The 16,397-nt window shown below is 33.9% G+C and overlaps 1 protein-coding gene across 1 annotated transcript; it reads right to left on the reverse strand.

Annotated features, from left to right (window-relative positions):
* Positions 1 to 4,591: 4,591 nt before the first annotated feature.
* Positions 4,592 to 5,803, reverse strand: LOC110271566 (uncharacterized). The gene has a single exon (XM_021122549.2). It carries the CDS (start codon positions 5,801 to 5,803, stop codon positions 4,592 to 4,594), a length of 1,212 nt encoding a protein of 403 aa, XP_020978208.2.
* Between the last annotated feature and the right edge of the window lie 10,594 nt (positions 5,804 to 16,397).

A 16,397-nucleotide genomic window follows, 5' to 3' on the forward strand; every position in this document is an offset into this window, starting at 1 on the left:
TCGAAAACAGCCCAGAAATCGCTGGAAAAGAAATCTGTCACGCTGATTTTCGCCACTGCGACGCGTCCGCGTGGAGGACGCGTTCGCGTCACCTAGCGTCAAGGCAACTATGGCATATTATATATCAAATCGAAGCCCCAGACGTTAGCTTTCCAACGCAACTAGAACCGTATCGTTTGGACCTCTGTAGCTCAAGTTATGATCGTTTTAGTGTGAGAGGCTCAGGCTGACAGCTTTGCAGTTTCTTCAACTTCTTGTATTCCTTCCACTTTTGCATGCTTCTTTTCCATCCTCTAAGTCATTTCTGCCCTGTAATCTCTGAAATCACTTAACACATATATCAAGGCATCTAATGGTAATAAGAGAGGATTAAACATAGGGAACTTAAGGCCAAAGAAGCATGTTTTCAATCAAAGCACATAATTAGGAAGGCAAATGTAAAACCATGCAAATAGTATGAATAAGTGGGTAAGGACTTGATAAAAACCACTCAAATAAGTACAAGATAAACCATAAAATAGTGGTTTATCAATACATATGCACCAGTAGCAAGAATTTCTACAATTAGAGTGTTTATAGCACTTGCTTTAATTTTTAATTTTGTCATTCATCAAATGGATGTTAAAATAACTTTCTTAAATGGTGAATTAGACGAAAAGGTGTATATGAAGCAACCAAAAATATTTATAGTTGCTAGTCAAGAAAATAAAGTGTGCAAATTAATTAAGACTTTATATGGACTGAACAAGCCCCTAAGCAATGGCATAAATTATTTAATGAAACTATTGTTGCTAATGGATATAAAATAAATGAATATGATAATTGTGTGTATAGTAGAGTTAAAAATGGTAAAGGTGTTATGATTTGTTTATATGTTGATGATATGCTTATTTTTGGTACTGATTTAGAAGAGGTAGAAAAAACTAAATAATTTTTGTCTTGTAATTTTGATATGAAAGATATGGGAGTTGCAGATATAATTTTAGGAATTAAAATTGTTAAAGATGGTCATAATTTAGGATTATCTCAATCTCATTATATAGAAAAATATTAAAGAAGTTTGATGAGTTTGAAGGATATTCAGTAAGTACTCCTTTCGATCCAAGTATCAAATTAGTACCCAATACAGGTTCGTCTGCTTCACAAATTGAGTATGCAAAACTAATTGGATGCTTAATGTATGCTATGACCTGTACTAGACCAGATATAGCATATGATGTAGGTCACTTAAGTCGGTATACAAGCAATCCAAGTAAAAACCATTGGCATGCTGTCCGAAGAATATTAAAATATTTGAAAGGAACAATAAATTATACTTTGATATATAGTGGTGAACCTTCTATTTTAGAAGAATTCACAGATGCTAGTTGGATAAGTTATACAGAAGATCATGCATCAACAAGTGGTTGGATTTTTACCCTTGGTTGAACTCCTTCTCAAAGCACATGTTAGAAGTAATTGTGTCTCCATTTTAAAGAAAAAAAGTGATGGTACCTACGTCAAAAAGAGTAGGGCCGACCATGCTACATGGTAAATGAAGATTGTTAGTAGTCTTGCTCCAGAAGCATAGCATCGCTCCTACCACCCAGTGATTTGTCGACGGGTAAAACTGAGGGAGTCTCATCAGGTCATAGATTCCTCGATAATGCTAGGAATCTTTTTTATTTAGTTCCATTCTTTTGATCCAAGTGAGGAAACTCACTTTCTTGAACATAGTCATTGGATTATTGTGAAAGGGGCAAGCATGGTCGACAAAAAGATTAATGTACAGGTCATTTTTTATCAAAATATCTTGCCCCTTGTTGCAAGGGAAATAATAGAAGACACTTCAAGCTTGTTCGGGAGAATTTAGAGGACTTAAAAGACAATGCAGTTCATTCTCGATATAGAAAGGGAATAAAATTTTCTCATCATTGATGGTGTTGACTAGGTCCTCAATAATCATGTCAAATTCCTCTGATAGGATTTTTAAGTTAGTCTTATCAGCAAACTCTCCAACTTTCTCTTCAACTTTCTCTTCAATAATGCATATATGAAGATAAATCAACAAAGAAAAATTCTAAAGCCAAAATTTATTGAGAAGGACAAATAATTATACTTGGTCATGAAAAATGGAAAATGAAAAGATGAATTTCTGTGTTTGCTTCTCTGTCACTAAATAATTTCAAATTTTTTCATTGATTAATAGAAGGAAATCAAAGATTTGAAATCATTTTCTACTTTGGAGTACATTGTGGCTAGTAATCGTTGTTGCAGGAGTAACAGTAAATAAAATAAAAGGGAAAAAAAAGGAAAAGCATGGATAAACTTAGTAAGTAAATGCTAAAGACAAACCAGGAGAATGTAAAAAAGTATGAAGGATGAAAGCTTGAAAGCTTGAAATCAAAAAGCAACAATGGCAACAATGGATGTTGGTGGCAACAATGGCAAAGATGATTAGCACAGAGAGTACATATTGTTATTAGAGAAGATGAAGTTTGAAAATGAAAAGTTGAAAGAAGAAGTTGGAGTTTTTATAAGCGTGCCTTCGAAGATGAAATGTGAAAGAGAGAGAGAGTGCACAAAAAGATTGATTCGACGTGGGTAATCATGATAGTGATGGTTATTCACCTAAGGGATGCGTGAGGAGTATAAATTTATTTTATCTGTATGAAAGGATCAATCACACTTACTCAAAAAGAAACTCGAAAGTGATAATGTTACTAGGGGGCAATTTGTTGGTCGACATTAGTTATGTCGATGTCAGGCATATCTATTAAGAAAATTTGATAAGATGAGCATCGACAAGGAAATGGTTGATTGAAGGGGGTCGAGGATGAAGTTTGCAGAGCGGTTACCAGACCCGTGACTGGTGGGAACAGTTACTGTCAAGGTACACTAGGGTCAATACATGAAAAATTTTGATTGGTTGAAGAGGTTTGTAAATATTGTGACAAACGAGATATAAGGGATTCAAAATTTTTACTCAGAAACACTTATTCTCTCACACATCCTAGCGACTTTCTGTGACTTATCTAAGCCAGTTCTATATGTAGGCTTCCTTCCCAAGGTTCTGAAAACCGAACCGGTCATCGAACCGCTCTAGGTACTGGTTCACTGGTTCATAGGTTCAACCGGTCCGACCGTGGTTGAACCGTAAAAACCGTTTTATAATAAAATAATAAATAAAATATAAATAAGCACATGAAAATATAATTATAGTCTAATCTAAACTTGAAAATATCATTCAAATTAAAAGTACTACATAAACCAAATGTTATAATCTCATTCAAATACAAATTCAAAGTTCAAAAGTCAACAAACAAACAACCAAACATAACATAGCAGCATCAAAATGAGCCAAATTTGTCATCAACCATCAAAATCCTCCATAATTTGTTGCAGATTTGCGTCATTGATTTCATCACCTTCATTTCCACTACTTGGACCAGAAAAAGCAAGTGGTGCAGCATAAAATGTACTAGTACTACCACCACCACCACCTTGATCTAAATCAGCATCAATCTCATCTAAGAAAATATAACACATTATCAATAAATTAAAGATCAAAGCTATTGTAATTTATTGTATGTTCAATAAACTATAATACTCACCAAGCAAGTCTTCAATATTACTTGGAAGATCAGGCTCTTTTTCAACAACCTCTTCCGTCACCCAAAAATCAACCTTATCAATAGTTTCAATATCGATTGGATCATATTGGGACTTTTGCTTTCTTTTTTTTCTTTCATTCCTAACAAATTAAATACAATATATGATAAGCCTAGTATATTAGCTATACAAAATCTAATGATATGAAATGAAAGGATGAAATATAAATTACCTGGATTTAAGACGCAAATTATATGTAACATACACAATATCACTTAGCCTATCATGCTCCAATCTATTCCTTCTTGCTGTATGAATTTGATCAAAAAGACTCCAATTCCTTTCACACCCTGAAGAAGCAGATGCTTGGCTAAGAATGCGAACTGCCATTTTTTGTAAACATGGAGCAGAACTACCAAATATGTGTATTTCTATATATGTGTATTTCTTTCATTGCCTCAACTGAATCTAAATTATTAACCTTGCAATGCAATGTAACAAGATCAAGTAAAGCTCGCATGACATCAGGTGATTCTCTATAATTTTCAGAAAAAAAGCAATCAGGATTCAAGAAATAGGCTGCTGCGTGAAGATTTTTTTTCAAATGTTTGTCCCATCTTGAGTTGATAATCTCTGTGTAAGGTTGATATGCACTCTTCCTATGCTTGAACATTTCTTTGATTCCATTTTCTGACCTCAACATACCTTCATAAACAATTCCCAATGATGGTTTATCATCGGCATCTACCAACCTCAGCAATTTAATCAACGGACTCACAATTTGGCATACAGTAAAACAATCATCCCAAAATTTATTGTCTAGGATAATTGCACTCACAGCTCTCCCATTAGCACTCCTTCCTAATTTGTGTCCGGTAAAGTGTGTATCAACAACCAATTGTTGTAATTCCGATTTGCGCTCAAAGATACTCATCAATGTGAGGAAGACAGTGGCAAAACGAGTTGCACCTGGACGAACAATCTCCCTCCAATCCTCTTTTTATCTTAGCCAGGACAAGAACACCGTATGATTATATACAAACACGGTAATCTTCGAAGCACGTGTTGCAAGGCTAGAAATATGTGGCATGCTGCTTATATCTTTTAGAATAAGATTCAAGCAATGAGCAGCACAAGGTGACCAGTGAATATTTTCAAATTTCTTATTAATAAGCCTACCAGCAGCAACATAATTCGCAGCATTATCGGTCACTACATGAACAACATTATCAGGTCCAATCCATTCAATCACCTCTGAAAACAAGTCACACAAGCTAGAAGCATTTTTAACCATACTTGAGGCATCTACAGATTTCACAAAGCACAACCCTTTCGAACAATAAACCAAAAAATTAATCAATGTTCTTTGCCTTTGATCTGTCCAACCATCAGCCATGAGAGTACATCCAGTTTCTTTCCAAGCAGACCTATAGCTATCAACAACCATTTGACACTCCCTTTTGAGATCGGCTAATAAATTAACCCTCAAAGAGTCGTAAGAAGGACCTTTATAACCAGGCCCAAAGCCAGCTACACCATCCAACATATCTTGAAAAAAAGGTGACATAACCGCATTGAAAGGAATCCTACAATCCAAAAGCCATCTAGCCACTCGCTTATCAACTTCATGAAGCGCCTCTTTGTTTTGAAACACGCTTTTCAGACTTGGTTGACTTCCCGGAGTTGTTCTTGGTGCAAACATAGGAGGAATAATGATTTTTGCTTTCTTTTTTGGATCGCCTCCAACAACCTCCTTAGTTGGTAACTGACTCGGAGTTTGTTGTTCCTCTTGCGCTATTGCTTCATCAATTGCATCCTCACACTCATCGGTACCCTCTTCGTTGAAACTTACTTTCCTTTTACTAGTTTTACTTTTCTGAATCTCTTTCAACAAACCTTCCATTTGTTTTTCTACATCATACGGGACCTTAGAACACTTCTTTATGTCTCCACCTATCTTCGCCAAATGCTTTTTCATTCTATTAATTCCCCCGCCCCCAAAAGTACTCAAACAAAATAAGCATTGGTAATGCGGCTTTCCATTTATATTCTGTAAAGCAACGTATCTCCAAGCAGGATCAGTTTTCCCCCTAACACTAGAAGTTTGTGACTGATTTTCGCTACTCGCGGGAGGAAGAGAACGTTCATTCGAAGCAGAATTATTTTCAGCATTATTATTCCTAGGTAGGTCTTGGTTGATACTTTCTTCCATACCTAAATATTACCAGCAATCCAACCCAATAATCTCAACTCTCAAGTTAACAGCAAATGAACAAACAACATCCAAATTCCAAAATCAGAGTATACAAGCATGAAGCAACATCTCAGGTTCAAAAAATTCAGAATTCAATTCACAAAATCATCTCTCAAAATTAGAGTATACAAAACCAGAGTTCACAATGACAAAATCACAAAATCATGTCACAAAATCAGAGTTCACACTATCAGATTTTACAAAATCAGAATTCACAAAATCAATTCATATTTCATCACAGTTTCATGACTTCATCATAGTTCAGTCAGTTCACTCATAAGTCATAACAGTTTCAGAGACTCAGCGTTTCATCAAAATTCTTTGTTCACAGAGTTCACAGAGTATCAGATTTCATCACAAAATTATGTTCATAACTAAATTAAAAAATAAAAATTACCTGGAAATGAGGACTTCAGTTCTTCAACGCTGCTGCTTCTCTATTGCTTTCTCTCAGAGGCAGAAGCTGACGGCGAAGTGGCTGAGGGCTGACCGTGCTGACGCTGCTGAGGGCGCGACTCTGCTGAGGGCGCGACGCTGCTGAGGGCGCGACGCTGCTGAGGGCGACGCTGCTGAGGGCCCGACGCTGCTGAGGGCGACGCTGCTGAGGGCGCGATGGAGGTTGGTGCGTTGAGTGCTTCAGGCGTTCTGTCTCTCACAGTGGTGGCCGGTGGATCGTGGTGGGTCGTGGCCTCGTGGCCTCGTCGGTGTTGTGCTATGGGAGTGGGAGTGTGGGACTGGGACGCTGGAGGCTGGACGCTGCAGTCGTGCAGTGAAGGTGAAGGGAAGCACGAAAAGTCGAAAACTGACGAAGGAGAAAACAGAAAAGGGAATTAGGGTTCCCCTATTGCAAAACGACGACGTTTTGCTGCCAGCTTAAAAAACCGGCCGGGTCCCGGTTCGGTTCGACCGACCGGTAACCGGCCGGTTCGTCGGTTCAATGCCGGTTATTAATTTCTGCAGTTTTCTTTGTTGACCGAATCGCTTTAGTGTTCGGTTTACGGTTCGACCGGTTCGACCGGCCGGTTCGAACCGGTTTTCAGAACATTGTTCCTTCCACATCTTTTTTATGTTCTTTTCAATTCTATACTCTTTATTTTATACAAAAAAATAATTTCTTTTCTAGTATTTTATCAAATTCCTTTTTTTTATAATTTGTAGCTTATATTCTGAATTTCTGTCGGTTCTTTATTTGTAAATATTCTAAATTTTTATGAAGTATAGTTTAATTTTTATTTATAATCAAATTATTTTATTTTTATTTGTACTATTTATGATTCTGTAAATTTTTTTTTCATTGATAAAGTAAAAATTTTGATGCACATAAAATTAGTACTTGCAAAAGAAGTAGGTTTCTCTTTCAGAATCTAAATTTTGAACCATGTCAGATGTTTGCAATTATCAAACATTTTGTTTTGTAAATCTCAATTGTTAAATATCTGCATAACACATAATAAGTATTTTGTTTATATGAAATTAACTATTTTTTAAAATTTTAATATATCGTAAACCGTTTAGATTTTTCACAGTTTATATCAATCGGTCAAATTTTAATAAATTTGAGCATTGTTAATTAGTTTAAATACAAAAATAATTCCAATTTCAAACTTAATCAGATAGATAATTATTCATCAATTTTTTGATCGAACTAATCAGTCCTGACCAATTTTGATCACATAGATTTGGCATGTTGATCGGTTGTATTGCATACAAGTGCTACCTCATCTCTGTAATAAGACAAAGTCTACCGTATAGATTAATTAACAAAAATATCCACATGTATATATTTTATGTGTGTGTCTTGAATAAGTAACACATACATTTTTATTGTGTCTGAATCATTCAATTGAAGTAGTAACCACTATAAAAGTGACAGAATTTTGTCTCCTTATTAGATTCTAAATAATTTTGTAATGTAATCTTGATTATTCGTCGTTGTCTCTTGATTCTCATATTGACGAAGGAGATTGCAAGATACTTACTCTTTAGGTCCAAGCACGTTTTATTTTTCACTTCATTTTTTTAAATTACATATTTTATCTTTTTTTTTTCATGTTATTTTAACCATTTTATAATTATAATTATTTTTTCTTTTTTTTAGATTATGTTAGATATATATTAAAAATTAACTACTAAGAGCCCGTTTGGGAAGTAGCAGAAGCTACTTTTTTTGACTTTTGGATTATGAGAAGTCATAATTTACGTGTTTAGCACCATTTTAGAAAAAGTTTTTAGCTTCTCGAAAAGTTAATTTACAGCTTTTCAAAAAAGTAGAAATATATGACTTCTCTACTTCTCGATAAGTCATTCTATCACTTCCTTAAAAAAAATTTAATTTCAAAACAAAAAAATCTACTTTCCTTCTTGACTCTGTGAAAAAATACTGACCCTTCATCACCACCATTTTCACTCAATGTCTGCTAGAAGCACTGGCCTTCTACCGTCATTTCACCATCATTCTCACACAATGTTCCAAACGTCCCCTTTTTCACGTAATGATTCATCTGATGGAAGTATTGATCCTCCACCACCATTTTCAGCAATATTGCATCTGAACAACTTACTGTATATATTCCTTCTAAATATTTTTTTATCATTTTATCACTCTATTTTTTATTATTAAATTTGTATTTAACTGTGGTATGAAATTTTAGTTTTAATTTTATTTTTTTCACATGTGATTTTATAACTTGCTATTATTTTCATAGTTAATTATAGCAAGTTCTTGACCTCAATAAAGGAGAAGGGAGTTCTAATAGGAGTAAAAAAAAAATAAAAAACAGCAACAAAATATACATTGACACACATATTTTATATTTATTTTTTTTTTCACCTACCATATCATACACAATATATATCAGTGATTAGGTTATGTAAAATCAACATTCAATATTGGAAAATATTTGTTATCATAGTTATTTTAATATTCATTCTCTTCTGTAAAAAAAAATTATTTTTGAGTTATTTATCCAAACGCTACAACTTTAAAATAAGTACTTTTATAACTAAAAATCCAAACACAAAATAACTTATTTATAAGTTGCTATTAATAAAAGTCCTTATGCTTTAAGTTCTTTTTTCAAAAAAACTTATTTAAGTTAATTACATATATTTTATACATATTAAAATATAGAATATAAAATATGCTTTTCTTTCTTGATTTTTCTTTTCATTATTTTTTCAAATTACTTATTTTGTCTTTTTCTTATGTTATTTCAATCATTTTGTAATTGTAATTATTTTTTTAAATTATGCTAGAAATTAACTACTAATTATATATATTTTATACATATTAAAATATATACTAACAATTGGATGAAACAATATATGAAAATAGGCATTATTAGGTAATAACTAATTTTTTTATATATACAAATAATTTTTTTATCATTTCTAAAAGTAGAAGAAAAAATACATCGATCAATTGCGCTTTTTCGAGGAGTCAAGTTTTTAGTTCAATAACATATGTAGATATAGGTATTTGATCATATTTACTTTTTGATTATATTCATGCGTTAATTATGAAATAAATTAGTTATATTAAAATGAGATTATGTAATTAGATAGACATAGCACTCTAACACGAAAAATTGATAATCTGATATTTACACGTTGGAATAAAATATCTTAAAGATGCAAAATACAAGAAATTTTGGGATGAATATTATGGAGAAAATGGTATTTTTGAAAAAAAAATATTTTTTATTAAAGAACTAAAATAACACAAATAAAACACTTAGGATAAAAATATGTTATTAGAAAAAGATAAAATATTTAATTTATAAAAGTGAAGAGGAAGGTAAATTAAGGGGAAAAATGTGCTTGAATCTAAAGAGTAAGTATTTTTCAATCTTCTTCGTCAATATGAGAACCAAGAGACAACTATCAATAATCAACATTATATTACAAAATTATTTAAAATTTAAGGAGACAAAATTTTGCTATCTTTACGGTGACTACCGCTTCAATCGAATGATTTAGATACAGTAAAAATACATGTCAACTTATTTAAGACACACATATGAAATTTACACGTGTAAATATTTTTATTAATTTATACCTATGAAGCACGGACACTTCGCTGAGTTATCGTGTCCATGTGTCAGACACATTTCGGACACGACACTCATCGACACTTGTCCGACACGCGTGTCTGCTGTGTCCAACTGTGTCTTAATAAAAAATAAAAAATTCTTCTCCGGACACGGCTGGACACACCTAAATACCATCACGTGTCCGCGTGTCCAGTCTTATTCTTAACATATATTCTTAAAATAAATTTAGATATAGTATATATTATTATTTATTAAAACAAAAAATATTTTAAATACTTGATATAATTAAAATAAGACATTAAAAATAATTAAAAATTTTATTTTATATTTTAATATCAATAAAATATCAAAATATTATTACAATTTATCTAAAAAATACTTTATATTTTATATATATGTGTGTCCCGGTGTCATGTAAGATTTTAAAATTCGCGTGTCGGCGTGTCCCATATCGTGTTGTGTCCCGTGTCCGTGTCAGTGTCCGTGCATCATAGATTTATACAGTAGACTTTATCTTATAATAATATATGAATTATGAAAATAATTAGTGTTGTTGTGACGTGTGTATCTAGGACATAATTAAAAGGAAGTGTAGAAAGATTAATTTTAGAGAAAAAATAAATAAGTTCTTAATTTTTTAATTCGAAGACACATAAATTTTTTATTAATTGAAAATATAAAAATATTTTTAGTCATCTAAAATATGAGACAAATTGATCCTTTAGATGGACTTAGATGTCTCGTATTTTTAAAAATGAGGGATATTTTTATGTTTTTAATTAGTCAATGACTTATTTATTTTTAAAATAAAAAGTCAAAGACCTATTTGTCGTTTATTCTGTTTTTTTATTATTGATTATATTTTTCTATTAGTTGATTAAACAGATATTATATTTATTACTTGTTAAATGCTTTCACAGCTAAATTTTAATATATTTGGGTTTAGTTTTAATAATTAGAGTAACTGAAGGAATATAAGCTTGACCAGAGAGAGCAGAAAGAAGAGAGGAAAATGAAAACTGATATGATTGTTTTGAATGATTATTGAAAATGTATATATTGTTTTTTTACACCAAGATTGCCAAATATATATCCTACACTTGTATACAAGACTTTTCATAACAGATTCTTGATAACTAATTTTTTACATGTGACACTCTAATATCCCCCCACAAACTCAGGGAGGCTTAATGGACAACCTGAGTTTGCTTCGAAACTTCTCAAATAAGTAATTGGAGAGAGGTTTAGTGAAGATATCTGCTATTTGCTCACTAGAAGGGATGTGAGTGACTGCTACTTGACCCTTGATGACTCTATCTCTAACAAAGTAAAGATTGAGTTCAAAGTGCTTAGTGCGATCATGGAGGATTGGATTATACGCCAACAGCACAACGGATATGTTATCACAGAACACAGTAGGTGATGTACGACACAATTGCTGAATTTTGATTAGTAGATTCTGAATCCAGATCAACTCTGCAAACACAGCTGCTAGTGCGCGGAATTCCGCCTCTGTAGAGCTGCGGCTGACAGTAGGTTGTTTGCTGCACTTCCAAGAGATAAGATTCAAACCATAATAAACACAGTAACCAGAAATAGATTTGCGATCATCCATATCCGCAGCCCAATCAGAATCTACAAAAGCAGTTAATCTTAAGTCAGTTGAAGGATAAAATTCTAAGCATGTGTGAAGCGTACCTACCAGGTAACGAAGTACTCGCTTGACTGCATTCCAATGTTCTAGCATGGGATTAGCCATAAACTGGCTGAGCTTGTTTACCGAAAAGGCAATGTCAGGGCGAGTCACAGTCACATATTGTAGACCCCAAGTATAGATCGAAAGAGAGTGGGGTCTTCAAAGGGAGTACCAGTGTTTGCTGTTAATTTAGAATTGCTAATCATAGGGGTGCTCATGGGCTTGGAATCTTGCATCCCCGATTTAGATAGAAGCTCAAGAATATACTTAGATTGGTTTAAGGTGATCATGTTACCAGGAAAATGAAGGGCCTCAATTCCTAGAAAAAAAATTGATATCACCAAGATGTTTAAGAAGAAACGTAGAATGTAATTGTTGTAGTACTTTCATTATTTCAGAATTATCATTTCCTGTTACTAACATATCATCTACATAAATTAAAACATAAATAATAGATTTGTTAGAAAATTTAGTGAAGAGAGAGGGATCAGACTTTGTGCACTGAAAACCAAAGTTTCTTAATGTAGCAATAATGGTCATATACCATGCACGAGGTGCTTGGCGTAGTCCATAGATTGCTTTATTAAGTTTACATACTAAATGAGGATTTGAGTGGGAAAAACCTGGGGGTTGACTCATATAAACAGTTTCATATAGCATGCCAATTGTTTGAGTGTCCAACCTTTAGAAAGGGCTAAGGTTAGAATCAAACAAATAGTCACAGGTTTAACCACGGGTGAGAATACCTGATCAAAATCCACTCCAACAGTTTGGTTAAAGCCTCTTGCCACTAATCTGGCTTTATGGCGAATAATATCACCCTTTGAATTTCGTTTGACAGCAAATATCCATTTGCAAGAGATGATTTTCTCATTTGGTGGGGCTTCCACTAATGTCCAAGTTTGATGATGGACCAAAGCTCGATATTCTGTCAACATGGCTTCTTTCCAGTGTGGAGATTGAAGAGCTGCTTTCACACTCTTTGGAAGTATATGTGATGCAGGCAATGTCTGAGCTTGAAGTGTTTTTGGTTTAAGGTGTCCAGTTTTGGATCTGGTAAGCATATTGTGTGTATTTGTTGGGTTTGTATGAGAAATAGAGGAAGGGGGTAGGGGTGCATGGATATCTGATGTTGTTTCATTTGTAGAATTGTTATTGTGGGAAGGCGAAGGTTGCATGTTAGCTACTGAAGACAGTGGTTGAGATGAAGGGTGATTGGGAGGTAGAGAAGGGATGAGCTGAGCAGGTGTGAGAGTAGTAGGGGATAATGTAGAAATTTGTGGCAACAGTTCTGAGATTTATGGAGTGGGAGAGTTTTGTGTAGATTTATAGAAGAGGAAAGTGTAAGGAAATTGTGTTTCATCAAAGACAACATCCCGAGACACAAAGATGCGGCTATTTTTGGTTCATGCATTTATAACCTTTTTGAGTTGTGCTGTAACCGAGGAAGATGCAGGGCTGTGATCTGGGTTCAAGCTTGTTGTGGTTGTAAGGCCTAAGATAAGGAAAGCAAAGGCACCCAAAAACACGAAAGAAGGCATAGTCAGGTTCTTGAAGGTACAAAATTTCATAAGGAGAGTAGTTACCTGTAACCTGGGAAGGCATTCGATTTATTAAGTATACAGCTGTAGAAAAGGCTTCATCCCAAAAATGAAAAGGGAGAGAAGCTGTTGCTAGGAGAGCAAGCCCAGTCTCCACAACATGGCGATGCTTTCTTTCAGCAATCCCATTCTGTTGTGGAGTATGTGGGCAGGTAGTTCTATGAACAATTCCTTCATAAGCTAAATATTCTTGAAAGGCTCGTGACATATACTCAGTACCATTGTCAGTTTGGAAAGCCTTAATGGTATAACTCAATTGATTTTCCATCCAATATTTATATTGCTTAAACACTGAAAAAACTTGTGACTTATTTGTGAGAAGAAAAATACTAGTATGGCGAGAAAAGACATCAATAAATGATACATAATACCGAAAACCATGCAAAGAAGTGATGGGAGCTGGTCCCCATACATCCGACACAATTAGAGATAGAGGAGTATAATAAGCATGCATAGATGGAGTATATGGAAGTTTATGCGATTTGGCCATGCAATAAGAGGAGCATACAGAATCTGAAGTAGAAATTTTATTCACTGGCAAATTGCACTCATTTACAATTCTTTGTACAATAGGGATGGTGGGATGTTGATGAATAGACTTTTGACGGTTTAGAATTCACAATAAATTCTCGTTGTAATATAGCTTCTAAACCAACATCAATCCTTTCATACAAAAATTTGTTTGTCACAAGTAATAAACCCCTAAAATATATAAACCGAAGTATTAAACCTCGGGTCGTTCTCCCTAGGAATTGCAACAAAGTGTCATTGTTATTGGTTATGAAGTATCTTTGGGGGTTTTTGAGGTAGGAGACAAGTAATGTAAAATGCAATGAAAATAAACTAACAACTATGAAAAGCTCTTGGCAAGATATGAGAATTGGAAGTCTTATCCTAGTTATCCTCCTCAATTGTGATGAGAATTGTCCATTGCTACCACTTCGTTAACCTCTAACCATGGAGGAAAGTCAAGTGGATGAATCAACTTGATTTCACAAGTCCTAGCCAACTCCCAAGGGAAAGACTAGCTTTAGTGGTATCCAAATCAATTAGCAACTTCTAATTATCAATCAACAAAGGAATTGGATAACTCAAGCGTTGCTAATTACTCCACCTAGGCCAAGAGGAACAAAATCTACACTAGAGCTAAAAGAAGCATTTTATCAAACACATAAGAGACATAAAATGAATCATATGAAATCTACAACAAGAATAAAATCTAACAACAATTATTGCAAGAAATTAACAACAACAATAAAAAAAACACAATTATTATGAACTACCTCAACTTGAATTGAAAGAAAAGAGAAGGAGCAAGAGTAGATCTACAACAAAGTATAGAAGCAACATAAAGAAAATTACGATAAAAGAATAGAGGAATCATAAATGCAACAACAAAGAATTGAAAAGAAGAAAAAGTAGAGAACATGAATCAAAACCTAGATCTAAGAACTAATCCTAATCCTAATTCCTAATCCTAGAGAGAGGTGAGAGCTTCTCTCTCTAAAACTAACTTTCCCTCCAAAAATTAAACTAAACTAAACTAATGTATGAAAATATGTAAAGTCTGTTGATTTCCCTTCAATCCTTGGCTTAAATAGCATCAGAAATGAGTTAGATTGGGCCCACAAGGCTTCTAAAATCGCTGGCCACGGGTTGCATTAAGTGAAGCATGTGCCACCATCGGCGTGTCCGCGCACTGTGCGCGTGCACGCCCCTATGCACGAATGCAACTATGACAAATATTATATCATTTCAAAACCCCGGATGTTAGCTTCCCAACGCAACTAAAACCGCATCATTTGGACCTCTGTAGCTCAAGTTATGGTCGTTTAAGTGCGAAGAGGTCGGCTTGACAGCTTTTGCGATTCCTTCATTTCTTCATGAGTTCTCCATTTTTACATGCTTTTCCTTCATTCCCTTGATCCAATATTTGCCTCCTAAACCTGAAATCACTTAACAAACATATCAAGGCATCTAATGGAATCAAGGTGAATTAAATTTAGCTATTTTAAGTCCTAAAAAGCACGTGTTCACTCTTAAGCACAATTAAAGGAAAATTTACAAAACCATGCTATTTCATTGAATAAATGTGGGTAAAAGGTGATAAAATCCCTTAAATGAGGCATAAGATAAACCCTACAAATGGGGTTTATCAACCTCCCCACACTTAAACCAAGCATGTCCTCATGCTTAAACCAAGAGAAAGCAAAGGGTATCAACATTTATTCAATATGAACTAATCTAAATGCAAACTACCTATATGCAACTATCTAAATGAATGCAATTGCTTGGTCAAAATAAATCAATTCCCAAGAATACATATATGCACAAGGGCTAAGGGTATTAACAACCATGCCAAACCACAATTGAATTGAGCTATTAAATATTTTTACAAACTTGCATGAAGAATGATGATCATAGGTGAAAACATGTAATTGAGCATCAAACCCTCACCGGATGTGTTTGCACTCTATTCGCTCAAGTGTTTAGGGTTGATTCTCTCAATTCTCCTTATTTCATGCTTTCTAAGATTTGTTTTTCTTCTAACGATCAACATTTATTTCATGCATGCATACAAGTATCATGAGGTCTTTTCATTGGTCGTAATGGGGCTAGGGTTAAGGTAGGATGCATATATGGTCAAGTGAGCTTGAAATTTGAATCTTTGATAAGCTTAACCTTCCCACCTAACCTATGACATCCTATACAATTCAAAACTAACCTAACTACCCATTTTTCACTTTTTTTAACATACTCATGCATTTTCTTTTCATTTCACAACACTTATGCATTGATCTTTATTGAGCTTTGCTTTGGGGCATTTTGTCCCCCTTTTATTTCTTTCTTTTTCTTTGTTTCTTTTCTTTCTATTTTTTTTCTTTTCTTTTGTCTTTCTCATTTTTTTTCTTTTGCTTTGCAATATATGCAAAAACATCAATGCATAAGGTTTTACATTTTAATTAACACATGAGCATATACCAAATTCCCAATATTTACAACAAAAATACAAAACTACCCTTTTATTCACCCAATGTCCCAAGGTTCCCACACTTGAATGATACACACACTAGCCTAAGCTAATCAAAGATCGAAATAAAGGACATTTATTGTTTTCCACTTTAAGGCTTGTAATGTGCTAAATTAAGAACAAGTGGGTTAATCATAGGCTCAAATAAAGTAGCTAACAATGGGAGATAAAA

This window comes from Arachis ipaensis, chromosome B1 (assembly GCF_059453495.1).
Source record: "Arachis ipaensis isolate K30076 ecotype BB chromosome B1, ASM5945349v1, whole genome shotgun sequence".
NCBI lineage: Eukaryota > Viridiplantae > Streptophyta > Magnoliopsida > Fabales > Fabaceae > Arachis > Arachis ipaensis.